Genomic DNA, 15,145 nt, shown 5'->3' on the forward strand with positions numbered 1-15,145 from the left:
TGTTTGACAACTACATTACCAACTTAAATTAGGCGGTAAATTTAAATATGAACAGTAATATGGCAACTAGTCTGCTAAATCTCAACACATAAAAATGTGCATTGTTTTTCTGCATGCAATCTCAGTGTTGACATCTTCGAATTACATGTAAAAGTTCACTCACAAAATTTTCCTCAAAAATTGCTTCCATATACGTTAAATATTATAAAATAAAAACATATAACATAAACTTTTACACATTTATAGAGGTTTACAGACTGAATAGAAAAAGCACATGCTGCATATTTCTATATATTGGCATGTAGCATTAAAGGTATTTAATAAGACTAACTCATACTAACAAAAAGTTTATTATTATAGAAAACAAAAATACTTTGTAATGTCTTTGGCAATAATAATATGATTAACATATTTTTTAAACTACCTTAACAAAAAATAACTGAAAATATAAAATACATATTTTCAATAATAATTCTGCGAATTCAGAAATATTAAAGCTATATAAATAGAAAACAACTCAACATTTTTATCCCAAAGTAACATTTTTATGGTTTACATAAGGAACTAAAGAATTAGGAACTTTGTTTACAAAACAAACGAGAAAGACAAAATAAAAAATCTACAAATCTCAATAAAAAATTGGAGGATTACTAAATGAATACATGAAGACACAGTACACATTAGTAATAATTTAACTACCCACTGAATCCTTTTTTTTCCAGATTTTACTTTGTAGCATTTTTTCTGATGGTGTGAAATTGACACATCCCCCACAACCCTCAATACCTTCTTTTGTTGCCAAAATAGCTCGTACTGTATCTGTATTTAAAAGATTTCTTTTATCCGTTTTTATATTGAAAACGTCGCTAAAAATACGCTCAACTTTAGCATTCGAAAAAGGAAGCACAAGGAGTAGCGAAAACATCTTTTTTAAATTTGGAAAAAGCGGTGCGTTAGCAGCATTTTTTAAATTAAATATTTTACCCCAATATATATCCGGTTCATTCATTGACATTTGCAAATCGTCTAAATTTAAAAGAGCATGTCTTCGCCACTCATTGTCCAATTCCTGAGAATCCACATAATCTTTTAAAATAGGGAATCTTTCTAAAACGTTGTTTACCGATTTAATATTAAACGATTGTGCTTCATTAGGATCTACTACCTTTAAAATTTCATAAATGGGATCACTGAATTGAAACCTTTCTTTAATATTTGATACTAATTCTACATAGAAGGCTAAAATACTTCTAAAAAATGTCTCAAAATCTTCTTGTGGAATATGGGGATTTTTTTTTAATTCTTTTAAGCTTTCTGATGCTAAAATTCCTAAATAAATTTTTTCCAGTGGTAAAAAGTTGGTGGGATTAATATGGCTTAATTTAAAAATATCAGAGGTTTTTCTTATTACTGAAATATCAATAAAATTTGCACACAAATTTCTTAACAAGTTTTCTGTTTCCGGTTTTACTTTATAAAGTAAGGATTTTTCTGATTGAAAGAGTAAATTAAAATCTGTCATGAGCCCTAAAACATATGACATAAATTCTAAGTAAATTATAGTAAATGAGTTACTCAAAGCTTCTAACATACTCTCTGTAATGTATGATGGATCTTCAAATAGTGATTCTCTAAAATATGCAATTAGTGGTTGATATTGTTCAAGCACCCTATCCACACATGATTTTATTGAAAGCCACCTTGTTATGGAGGGGGATAAAATTTTATGAATTTTAACATGGAAAAATATTTGAAATTCTTCAAATTTTTTCCTGCGTAAAGAGCTTCTGTTAAAATGGCTCCCAATATTTCGGAGTAAATCTTCTACATGTTTAGGAAGCTTTAGGCATGCTTTTGATGCTGCTAAATGTGCCATGTGGCAAGAGCACTTTACACAGACTATATGGGGAAAATCTTTTTTTAAATTTGAAAAGAGTGAGCTATGTTCCCCCACCATAACATTCGTGGTATCAGAAGAAAACCCTACTAAATTGGTCAAGGGAATAGCTTTAGAAATTAAATTATTTCTTAATGCATCATATAATTCAACTGCTGTAGAGCCTTTGGTTTCAAATAGATCAAAAAAGGAATTCTTAATTACATTCCGATCTGTGTCAAAGTATATTACAGAGAACGCACACTGTTTTTTAATAGATATATCAGTTGTTTCGTCTAATATAATTGAGAAAAAAACACCTGGCTTCCTTAATGCATCATACAAATTATCTAAAAAAGATTTACCCAGACTTTCACACATAATATTGGTAGATTTGAATCTTTTAATATTTAACTTTTGAGCTATTTTCGAATCGGGAAAAATTTTTTTCAAGAGAGAAGGCAGTGTATCCATCAATAAAAATGGTAGGTTATAACTAGCTAACAGAGCACATAATTTTAATTCCGCATTCTTCACAGCCTTTTCATCGTGTTTGTTTTCTATGCCATAATCTGTTATTTTTGTGCTGGTAGACACTTTTTGCCAGTTAGTCTTATGTTTTTCCGTTGCTTGATGTTTTAGCAAAATACTTTTGTGTGCAATAATTTCACTATTGCATACTTTGCAAAAAACATATTCATTATTTGCATCATCTCTTTTTTCTGATTTTGCCAGCCAACCACTAAATTTGGGCATATTTAACCATGAAGAGACAAATTTCGTTAACTTTTTCTTCTTATATTTCGATGGCTGACCATGAGCCTTAAGTATTTTATCTGTAGAGACTCTAACCTAAAGCAGATACAAAAATCGTATAATACATTTTGAATTTATTGACTGACACGATTTTCCAATATACATATTTGAATTTGATGACACTTACAATGATATCAGGGATAAGATTTCCATTTTCCAAGTTTTTACTGCAGCCAGGTTGTTCATCAGCTGGTTGCATCAAAGGCAGTTTAGACTATAAATAAAATTAACATTAAAAATGTGATGGGTTTTGTATTGATTTGTGAATATAATAAACATTGTATTCTCTTTATATTTCGCGCCAACATATCGTTAACGCCGTACAATCGGGCTGTTTTATTATTATTGTATTGTATTACCTTGGAAGTCGCAAGCCACAAATCCATTTTTAAATCATAACAGACAACACCATAGATTAGGTAGAGGACAACACAATATATCACCATTATTCTACTATCTAATAATAATTAAAATTAAAAATAAAGGACGATGAGGTTGACACCAGCACTGAACCACAGAAGTACAAAACGGTCATTAACGAACGATGGTCTGTGGTGTAAACAGTGTAGCTAACACAATGAAATTCGTACCCGCCAACCACGGTCTATTGAATCAAACTGTGGACGCCAACTCACGTCACCATTTCTTTTTTTATTTGGTTGGGCCGGTTGTGCATTGGTTTGGTTGGTTTCGGTTTGTTTTCTTTTTGTTGAAATGAAATCACCGAAATATCCGAAAAGATCCGAAATATATTAGGATCCGAAAAAGATCCGCCGTATAAAAAAAAGTCCGAAAATCGGACTTTTATCCGCCAATTAGCAACACTGCCCGTCGCGCGAGGGCACTAGCATCGTCCGCTGTGTTGTTTGTTGTAGCACGGCACGCGCTTGGAAAATTTCGTTTTTTCTCTCAAAATTGTTGTGATTTACTATCGTAATAATCTATATAAACTAGTGCATTTGTAACGGGAATTAATAAGCTTGGGAGTGTATAAATAGTATCGGTTAGTTTCTGTTGAGTGGTTAGTTATTTGTTGATTTAAAACTACGCTAAAAAGTTGTGTCTTCGGGTGAGTCCAACATGGAGCGGCAGGGGAAGATAGGTGGCAATGTTTTGTAAATAGTTTGAAGAATTTTTTGTAAATTTCTTAACAAATACAAACAAAGATTTTGTTTGATACGTAAATATGATCCATAAAATTGTTGCAAATTTAGCCGATACATAATATTTTCTAAACTTTAATAAAAGAAGAACATTTTTTACTTCCAGTTTCTTTGCTGGTTTTTGAAGTAACTTAATTATCTAAATGTATATTATGCATTGTATAACTATATAAACATAACCTTACTTCAGTTTGAAAAAAGATTTGTCCCGTTATTAAATGATTATTAAAAACTTAAATATTAATTGAACAACAAATTTTATGTATCTAAGTTCCTAAGTAAAAATCCTATAGTTTTTTTATGGTTTTCTTCCAGCAACATGGAAAACCCACTATATATACCTTTAAGGCAATCCGAATGTGACTTAGTTTACATTATAATGTTCCTTCCCTACGTTATTTTTTGCAAGTAGACCATCAGCGCGACGCTATGAATACCGAGTTGAGTATTATCGTAATGGATCCATTCCCAGAACATTACTTGATGGCAGGAAAATAGGCCGTCTCGAACTCTAGATTTCTCGATATTAAAGCCTGTTATTGTGTACGATCAAATAATGCCCGGTTTGCGTCAGTCCTTTTCTCTAGCAATAAATGTAATACGTGTCAGCTGTTCATTGTTCTATTGTTGGAGCAATGATTTACTTTTTAATTTATTAAGCCGGTTCTCCCATGGCGCGGCGTATCGCCGCCTGCTTGGATTACGGGTCTATCCCCTTTAAGGCCTGTCACGGAGAGCTCCGGTCCCTTTAAATCCGGTATTTAAGACCTTACGGTCGGCGACGAATTGTTCCAGATTTACGTTTTGTCGAGATCCTTTGATAAGCGCGAGATGACATATGTCGGGGCCTGCCAACCATTTTTGAGGCCCTATTAACGTCCTCTTTTTTTTCGGTAGCTGGCAGTTAGGAAAATAACAAAATCTAATACACAAACGGGCTCTACTTTAGATTCCTTTGCAGCTTGACGCATGGAAACTTGTGCTTTAAGTTTTTTTTATTTTCGAAATATAGTTGAAATTTTAATTTGAGTGTGCCGATTGTGCGACATTATAAATCAATCAGTTGTTTAACATTCTTAAAATTAATTACGTTGTTAATGATTTGGGTTTGCTCTAGATATGTGATTTATTAGCCAAATAAATCAATAACACTGATAGCATACTGAATGACACTATATTTTTGCGGAATAAGCTACATACAGTGACAGGAGACGGAAAATGAGTTTATTTAGGACTTACTATTTTTAAAACAGTTGAAATTCTAATTAATGATGCTTGAATCTGTAATTTGTACTATATTTAAAAAATACTAGTGATTTGGGTTCGCTGTGCTACTCTGTAAACATGTGATGTATTGGCCAAATTGATTTAACACCCAGCCACACGCTTTTGCGGAGTAAGTTACATACAGTGGTGATAAATTGGTTTATTTAAAACTTTCTATTTTCTAAAAATAGTTGCAAATCTAACGATGAGTACTGGTAATAAATTGCCAGCATGACTTTAAACTTAAACTTTTAGTGCAGGGATGCACAGACTTATAGGGAACAGGGGCCACTCGGGAAAAATATAAGCCAATGACGGGCCACTACAAACAATATTTATTAACACAAAATTTTTTATTTTTAAATAGTATGAAATACAATGATAAAAATAAAATAACCTTCAAAAATGTTTGTTGTAATAATTATGTAATCATTACAATGTAATATTTCATGTTTTATTATTTTGATGCATGACATTGCATTGAACTAACAAGTTTTTTTATATTTGGCTCCACATTACTTGTAGCCACACGTATAATTGCTTCCAAATTTTCATTTGCCAGACGGTTTCGGTTTTTCGTTTTGTTAAGTTTCATCACTGAAAACGTTTGTTCACAAATATACGTCGATCCAAATAAGCTTGCGCATTTCAATGCATTTATTCGCAACTCTTTATAAGCGTTTTTATCAACGCAACGGTAGAAGTTGAGTAAATTACCTTCATTAAATTTGTTTCTTAAATTATCATCATTTTGCATGTCTATTAATTCCAGCTGCATTAATTCCGGCGCATTTTCGGGTGAAATGTTGAAAGGATTGCTGAAAATGTCCAATAGCGGTTTAACTTTTTTGAAGTCTACAAAACGATTTTCAAAAGCTTGTATCAAAATATCAATTTTTTCAACATGAGCGAAATTGACGTCAGTTTTATTGAACTTCTCCATAATTTTTTTGTAGTTCGGAAAATGGCCGTAATTGGCTGAATTGATTTGTGTCCTGAAAAGACTCAATTTGCATTGAAAGGACGAAACATGAGAGTATAGCTGCGAAATCAATTGATCTTTGCCTTGGAGTCGCGTATTTAAGACATTCAAGTGATTTGTGATGTCTACAAGAAACGCTAAGTCACACAGCCAATCAGGGTTGTCGAGTTCGGGGACGTCGTTTTTCTTTTCCGCCAGAAATAGTTGGATTTCTTCAATCAAGTTAAGAAATCGCTGTAGTGTCAACCCACGACTTAGCCACCTTACTTCAGTGTAAAACAGGAGATCACCATATTCGCTTTCAATATCCTCGAGAAATTGTTTGAATTGTCGGTGATTGAGACCTCGTGATTTTATAAAGTTTACGGTAGGTACTACAACTTTCATAACATTTTCAAATCCCAATAATTTTGAACAGAGGGCCTCTTGATGTATAATACAATGAAACTGCATTAATTCCTTGGTATTTATGTTTTTAGTTTGTAAATATGTTTTTAACAGAGTTACTATCCCAGATGTACTTCCAACCATTGAAGGTGCTCCGTCAGTTGTAATTCCAGATATTTTCGTTAAATCCAAATCCATTATAGAACATTTTTCTAGAAGAGCTTTGAGCATGTCACTTCCCCTGGTTTGACTTGTCAAAGAACTCATACCAATCAGTTCTTCACTCACTTCAAAATTTTGCGTTACACCTCGTAAAAATATTAATAGTTGAGCAGTTGAACTTATATCTGTAGATTCGTCGAGCGCTATAGAAAAATACTCAAAACTTCTCGATTTCGTAGCTAATTGCTCTTCTATATTATCTGCTAATGCGGTAATTCTTCTTTGAACAGTCATCCGATTTAACTGAATTTTTTCAAACTTCTTTACATTTTCCGGACAAATTTTTTTTGCGGCGATATCCAAACATTGCTTAACAAACTCACCATCTTTAAAAGGCCGACAAGTTTTCGCTATTATTCGAGATATTTCAAAGCTAACTTCAGTGGCTGTTTCAGCATCTTGAATTGGTTTTGTAAACATAGATTGCTGGCCTATTAGTTCCCGTTGTAAAGTGGAAATTCTTTGCGTTCGATTTTCGCCAGTTAATTTGGTAAAAGTTGGATGCTGGGTTTCATAGTGCCTTTTCACATTATATTCCTTCGGAATAGAAACACTACTCTTGCATATTAAACAGACAATTTTGTTATGCGATGAAATAAAAAAGTATTTTTCGGTCCAAATATCATGAAACTGTCGATTTTCATCTTCAACCTTACGACTACGTTTCTTACTGGGGCCTGGTTTATCCATATCAAAATTAATATTATATGTTACAGTCGGTAAAAGCCAAGTTCGAACGACGAAATATTTACTCGTCACAGATTACAGTTCTCAAACAGTATAACGTTCGCTTATCCGTAGTCAAAACTTAACTGCCCCGGTAGCCGGCGATGCGTCGTATTTATACGAGTTACCAAACATCGAGAACCATCCACTTTGTTCGGGGATCGACGTGTTTCGCGAATCTGTAATCTAGTTGATGCGACAGATTTCTAGTCTCGTAATAATATGCTTGGACCGGAGCGCGGCGAGTAGAATACTTTTAAAATTCGTTGGCGGGCTGCATAAACATCGACAGCGGGCCGCGGTATGTGCATCCCTGTTTTAGTGTAAATGTGAATTAAGCAAAATTTGAATGATTATTAGTTTTCGAAAGAGGGACGAATTTTATTTAAAACTGCATACACATACCATAGAAGTAGTTAAATATGAACATTTTTATGGATCTATTTTATGAAATTATAGAATACTTGCTCTTTTTACTTTTAGACAGTGGCTAACGTGATTTTTCTTTCAAAAGGTGTATAAAAACGGTTGCCACACGCCGCTGGTGCTTCATTTGGTTTAACGTTTTGAGATAATTTGCTTACGATACTCCGGAGCAATTTGCCATTTCCTTTTCAAAAATAACTTCCCGTTTGGCATTGAAAACGTCAGGAAATCCACACTTTACCATAACGAATGACCCTGCAGCTACCCAGCTGATACAAATTAGCTAAAATAACCACGCCGGAGTTCAGCGATATGGTCGCATCACTGTCGACCGTACACTAGAACCGGCCTCAACCTGAATTGGCAAGAGTAATAAATTTCGACCGAGGAACGTCGAATTTTTAGAGTTTAATAGCGCCAACAACGGAAAACAATCATCACGAACATTGACGCTGATCCCGTGAGACCATACAAAGGATTTCCTTGAAGAACATTCATTTTTTACTTAAAGCCAACCTTTATGTTTGACTTTTTTATTCGTAACTTATCAATGAGGTGTTTTTTTGAGTAGGATGTTCCGCAAGATAGGCTCGTTATCAATTTCTAATGATATACGAGCGCAAATAGTCGATTAGTGAATATTTAGGAGATACGCAAATTGCTATCGTAAACAGTATAAAAATATAAATGATTAATGTGCTGAATTTTTCATTAATTCTTGCCTTGGAAAAATTTTATTTACGTCAGTTTCTAATTAATAACTTTAACGTGGAATTAAGTGCCTGGCGGTTTGCAGCTCGCATAAATAAGACTTTTCATGTCAAGTGTATACATATATTTCAAAGATATCATTGTGGCGGATGTCGTCAGAGTCAGCATTTTTAATTAATCATGTTTGGCACTAGCTAGAGTTAATTTTTTTTTAACTCGACTTATATCTTAAGTACAATCTGTGACAAATAATGTGTGAGTATTTGGGTGACAAATCAAAAGAGTAAATAGGATTTTAGGAAAAATGAATTCCTACACGTAATATAATTGATTAAAATGGACCTTGAAAAACTCCCAAACTAATTTAAAGTGAAGTGAAGCCTACAAACAAAACTAATTTGAAGTTTCTTGGAAGATAAAATTGAGAAGTTCCAATGAATTTAGAATGGAATGACTATTTATACAGGGTGTTTATGAACTTATGCCAAAAATTTAGAGGGGTGAAAAAGGAGCAAAAACTGAGTTAACTGATGTCACAATTCACAAACTTGCATCGGAAGTTTAAGGTCATAGAAAAAAAACGGACATGTGGCAAAAATATTTGACATAAGTGCATTAACACCCTGTATTATAATATAATCTGTTTCTAATTTTGGTGCATAACGACATAACAAATTTACTTTTAATTGAATTCTCCTTACTGCTAAGTCGCAATAAAGAGAATAAAGGCAATTTTCAAATAAATTTATACCTCTTGTAGACAAATCCAGTGAAGTGTTTGTCATATATCAATCTTTGGAATCGTAAACACAATAGCTGGCTAGATTAAAGTTGGCCTTTTCATATAATCCAGAAAAGATTAAGCTGTCATTTTTATTATATCCCTATGTGGTAAAAATTTCAACGTTTATAGCAGCTGAAAGTAATCCCCTTGTATTATTTTAATTTTAATGTAATTTTATGACCATCTTCCTTGGAAGCTTAAATTTTTTTATGATGCAATAATAGTTTAAAGAAAGTTGAGGCATACTTTCCAATAGTCGTAGAAAATACTTAATTTTCTGTCAATTAATGTCGGAATCATTAACTACACAAAAAAAATAGGTACGTTAAACATTTACATTTAAAAATTATTAAAATATATTTGGCTTAGTCCAAAAATTGATAGTAACGGAGCTTACAGGTCGTCAAAGTTAAAAAAATAAATAACAGTTTCTTTGTTATCTTTCGACTATTTCGAGATAATTTCGTCAAATTTCGTATCCGGGGGTTCTTTGGGATGAGAAATTCGAATTTATCGACGACTTCGTTGTATCTTCTAGAGGGCGCCGCAAGCGATCATTAGGACGCATTTAAACTTCCAAAATTTTTTGTGCCACGGTGTATTTCACTTTGAACTGGAAAAATCTTTTCCCCCAACTTCTCTGCTTAAAAAAAGTATACCTTGCTAACATCTCTAAAGCCAACCGTTTTTAGCAAATAGGCATTTAAATTTGTAAATGCATAAAAAAATTGTTTAAAGTTATTTTCAAACATTGTTTCTAAAAATAATCTAATCAATCTAACACAATCTAAACAATGTAACCCATATAAACGATCTAAAAATCTAAAAAATAATGCTTGGGCTGGGACAATTGATATCATTGCTCCTGCTATTTTGCCTAATCGGCATAATGCGAAAATTAGTGAGACCTTGAAAATAGATTACCAGAGTTGCTGGGAGAGTTACTTTTAGCTCAGAGATTGACTATTTGGTATATGCAGGACGGTGCTCCCCCTCAATACTCTGTTAGTGTTCTTTTTAAATCAACTCTGTTCAAGCAGATGGAACGGTGGGGATAACAACACTGCAGTAAATTGGCCGCTGCGCTCCCCAGATATGACCCCGATGGATTATTCCTTCTGGGAAACTTCTAAAAGAAATGGTTTGTTTATTCGACACCCGTCAATAATAGAGACGATCTCTGGCAAAGAATTCAACATAGTACAAATGTCATTAGAAATAATCTATCTACAAATCTTACAGAGGGTTCTACAGTTTAATTTTTTGCATATAATTAATTTCCGCATGCATGTAGGTGGTGCACATTTTCATTAAGCTTGGCATATGATATTAGACCGATCGAAATAACTCATTTAGAGGAAAAAAAATATTGTTACCTGGACTTTTATAAGTGGAAATTGTAAAGGGGCTTATAATAAACGTAAAAAAATTAATGCGTGAGCAGGGGCGGCGGAGGGTTGATTTGGGGGGTTGAAAAGGGGTGAAAAATGGTATCATTGAGATTTCTGGCGGAAGTTGATGTCAAACAAAAAAGTATCCAATACAAAAGTTATAGATCATGAAAAAATCTACAACTCTTGTAGAGGGCACTTTTGAAGATAACCTCAAAATTTCCGAGAAAAATGCGAAAAACAGGTTTTTTCCTTTTTTTTCGTTTTTTATTTCTCATTTCCGCAAAAATAATTTAATTTTGACGAAACTTGGTGAAAGTATACTTTGCTGTGTCTTAAATAACCACAATTTTTTTTAGATAAAAAAATCAAGAAGTTTCCGAGATATTCATATTTTCCGGTCGGAAACACTTTTTTTTCAAAGAAAAATTCTACTTAAAAAAATCATCGTACAGAGTTCTGCCGGTAATCATTTTTTTCGTTTTGACATATACTTTTTGGTGAAATAAAAAAAATTGGAATCGCACTTCAAAAACATGCTCAAAAATGCAAAAAAGAAAAATGACTCTTGCAGAAATGAGTTTTTCAGTAATTATTATTGATAGTTTGTTTAAATTTAAAGAAAATTCAAAAACTGATTACACCATTCGATTGTACGGAAAAAATACAAAAGAAACTGTGTCTCATTGTTTGACCCGAAATTTTATTTTTGTACAGTATTGCTATAAACATAATATTTTTTTTTCGTAGGATCGATTAATGTACTTATTTTTTTTAACTTTGAATTGAATTCATAGATGTATAAGCGACTCTTTAATTAAATTATGTAAAATTCAGATTTTTGCTTTCAAAATTTAAAAAATATTTACAAAGGATATTTACAGTTAATAATACTAGGCGAATCTTGGTCTTTTTGGCAACTTTTTAAATTGATCTTCATCGTCCTATCCTTCATTAAACTGGGTTTCTTCCTGATCTTCAAACGTTTCTTCGATATCACTTAATTCTTCGGTTAATTGATCTTCCGGGTTCAAGCAAAGACTGGGCTGCTCGATTTCATTTGAAATGTCTTCGGAATCACTGAAATTTTCTGAAATTTTGTCAAGGTTCAAACAATTGTCCGAACCATGACATTTTGTACATAAATCTGTACATCGCAGTCCATGTTTTCGACACCCGCATCTATTACCGTCACAACTGGTTTCGCAGCTGCAAGAGATTGTTTTTATTAAATCTTCAGGAACGACTGAAACTTCTGTAAAGCGAGGCATGAGTATTTTGGAATTATTCGCAATTACTTCTTTCCAGCCCCACTTGGTTGCAGTTATTTTGTTTCCAAGCCACGTCTGAAGCTGAAAGTATGCTCTATAGGAGTGTTGTGTAGCTGCTCCGACAGTTGGTGGTAATTTTTCTAATTTAAAAGTAGACTTTGCAGTTAATACTTTGTATTGCTGAAATCTCAAATCATCCAGAGATAATTTATCATTTGTGCATTTGTAAATAGACGAAATTAATTTACAACCATTTCGAACAATGACTTTTGATTCTGCATTAGTCTCATAAAAAGGTTTTACCAACGGTAATAGATGCGGGTGTCGAAAACATGGAGTGCGATGTACAGATTTATGTACAAAATGTCATGGTTCGGACAATTGTTTGAACGTTGACAAAATTTCGGAAAATTTCAGTGATTCCGAAGACATTTCACATGAAATTGAGAAGCCCAGTCTTTGCTTGAACCCGGAAGATCAATTAAACGAAGAATTAAGTGATATCAAAGAAACGTTTGAAGAACAGGAAGACTGGGTTCTAATGAAGGATCGGACGATGAAGTTCAAGTTAAAAGGCTGCCAAAAAGACCAAGATTCGCCTAGTATTATTAACTGTAAATATCCTTTGTAAATATTTTTTAAATTTTGAAAGCAAAAATCTGAATTTTACATAATTTAATTAAAGAGTCGCTTATACATCTATGAATTCAATTCAAAGTTAAAAAAAATAAGTACATTAATCGATCCTACGAAAAAAAATATTATGTTTATAGCAATACTGTACAAAAATAAAATTTCGGGTCAAACAATGAGACACAGTTTCTTTTGTATTTTTTCCGTACAATCGAATGGTGTAATCAGTTTTTGAATTTTCTTTAAATTTAAACAAACTATCAACAATAATTACTGAAAAACTCATTTCTGCAAGAGTCATTTTTCTTTTTTGCATTTTTGAGCATGTTTTTGAACTGCGATTCCAATTTTTTTTATTTCACCAAAAAGTATATGTCAAAACGAAAAAAATGATTACCGGCAGAACTCTGTACGATGATTTTTTTAAGTAGAATTTTTCTTTGAAAAAAAAGTGTTTCAGACCGGAAAATATGAATATCTCGGAAACTTCTTGATTTTTTTATCTAAAAAAAATTGTGGTTATTTTAGACACAGGAAAGTATACTTTCACCAAGTTTCGTCAAAATTAAATTATTTTTGCTGAAATGAGAAATAAAAAACGAAAAATAAGGAAAAAACCTGTTTTTCGCATTTTTCTCGGAAATTTTGAGGTTATCTTCAAAAGTGCCCTCTACAAGAGTTGTAGATTTTTTCATGATCTATAACTTTTTTGTTGGATACTTTTTTGTTTGACATCAACTTTCGCCAGAAATCTCAATGATACCATTTTTCACCCCTTTTCAACCCCCCAAATCAACCCTCCGCCGCCCCTGCTCACGCATTAATTTTTTTTACGTTTATTAGAAGCCCCTTTACCATTTCCACTTATAAAAGTCCAGGTAACAATTTTTTTTTCTCTAAGTGTAATTTGGTTGGACTATATAGAAAAATCGCTGTTATACTCGTAATACAGATTATCTCTGTAAAACTTTTTATTGGTCGATATCCCTCAGTGCACTCAGCGCAATGTATACTCTGCATCAAAAAAATCCAAATTAGCCGCAGCCCAGTCGGCTCTTCTGCAGACGAGTTAAAAACGATTAAAATCAAGTCGCCCTTGCGCCGCATCGTACAGTTAGAGTTATTAATCGAGTCGGCGCTGGCAGGTGATCCCAATAACGACTAATTAATCGTCGGGGGAGGAGGGGGGGGGAAAGGGGCGATTAGGCCGAGCGAGGTCCGTCAGAGGACCGGCGGGGGAGAGGAGGGGGCGGTAAGTATGCACACACATACGCGGCGCCTATGACGCAACAGTTAAGCATCTCCGGGTAGTCGTAAAGTGCGCTTCGTAAATAATTAGAGCACGGCGGTGATTGAGCCGGCGTCCCTTCGAGCCACGCATGTGGTCGATCGAGGGCGGCGTTGCCGGCTCGTAGCAGCCGATTCGCTGTAGATGCAGTTCCGGTACGGCCGCGCCGGGTGGGAAGGCGGCGCGGTGACAAACGACAGTCTACACTGATAAAAGTATTAAGTCAAAAGTCAGTCAGCTCTATGCTGTAAAATCATTGAAATTGATTTCAATCTTGAAGTGTTTGATAGATATTGAAAATAAAATTTATTGAAATATATTTCAAGTTGACCTTAGGCAACATCGCATTTGTGGTGTCGCTAAAACTGGTATTTTTATAAAATTATTCATTAAATGAAGTGATCTTGTGAATATTATGAGAAATATACAGTAACAAAAATTAAAACTCATAGGACCGATCTAAGTGTATTTACTTTATCTTTCTGTTTATTTATTAAGACCGAGCTTGGTCCATGCTTTTCTCAAAGAGGTATATTGATAACTGTAGAAATATGTATCATAAGCCCATCTAAAAACCACTTCCTCAATAAACGCCGAGCTGAACAGACGTCTCTAGTTTTATTTATTAGTCCTAATTTCCAACAGATCTATCTATATTTTCTTAATTCAAAAAGGGATGGACAAATGACTTTGTTAATTTGTTGTATCAGGAAATGGTGACGAATCATTCGTCTTTCAGCAAAATGGAGTCTAAATTGGCCAGCGTGCTCGCCGGACATATACCCAATGGAAAACGTTTGGGGCATATTCGTGCGAAAAATGTACGACGGAAAGTCTTTCTGAAGTCAGTTGAACAACAAAAATTAAATAATTCAAATATATCGAATTTTCACCACCAAGAACGGCGGTGACAACATTTTTGAGAAAGGAGAATAAAATGACATGCTATCTCTCTCGCTCCACGAGCTGGATTGGTCGGTGCGCACTCCCCTCCATGCCAATGACCGTCCTGCACCTAAGCCCCGACCAATCAGCTCGCGGAGCGAGAGAGATAACATGTCCTTTTATTCTCCTTTCTCTCTCGCACACCAGTCGCGCTTTCTCAGCACAGAAAGCTGCCTTTAGGAGTATATGCTCGAATGTTTCGACAATGCCTATGTATGTTTTCAGCCACAAAAATTAAATAATTTCAAATATTTCGAA

The 15,145-nt window shown here is 33.8% G+C and overlaps 1 protein-coding gene across 1 annotated transcript; it reads right to left on the minus strand.

Annotated features, from left to right (window-relative positions):
• Positions 1 to 479: 479 nt before the first annotated feature.
• Positions 480 to 3,177, minus strand: LOC108905050. The gene is made up of 3 exons (XM_018707821.1): positions 3,052 to 3,177; positions 2,820 to 2,906; positions 480 to 2,728 (listed from the first exon to the last, which is right to left on the minus strand). Exons 1-3 carry the CDS (start codon positions 3,136 to 3,138, stop codon positions 692 to 694), a joined length of 2,211 nt encoding a protein of 736 aa, XP_018563337.1. The 5' UTR covers positions 3,139 to 3,177; the 3' UTR covers positions 480 to 691.
• Between the last annotated feature and the right edge of the window lie 11,968 nt (positions 3,178 to 15,145).

The sequence above is a fragment of the Anoplophora glabripennis genome, unplaced genomic scaffold (genome assembly GCF_000390285.2).
Source record: "Anoplophora glabripennis isolate ALB-LARVAE unplaced genomic scaffold, Agla_2.0 scaffold129, whole genome shotgun sequence".
Lineage (NCBI taxonomy): Eukaryota > Metazoa > Arthropoda > Insecta > Coleoptera > Cerambycidae > Anoplophora > Anoplophora glabripennis.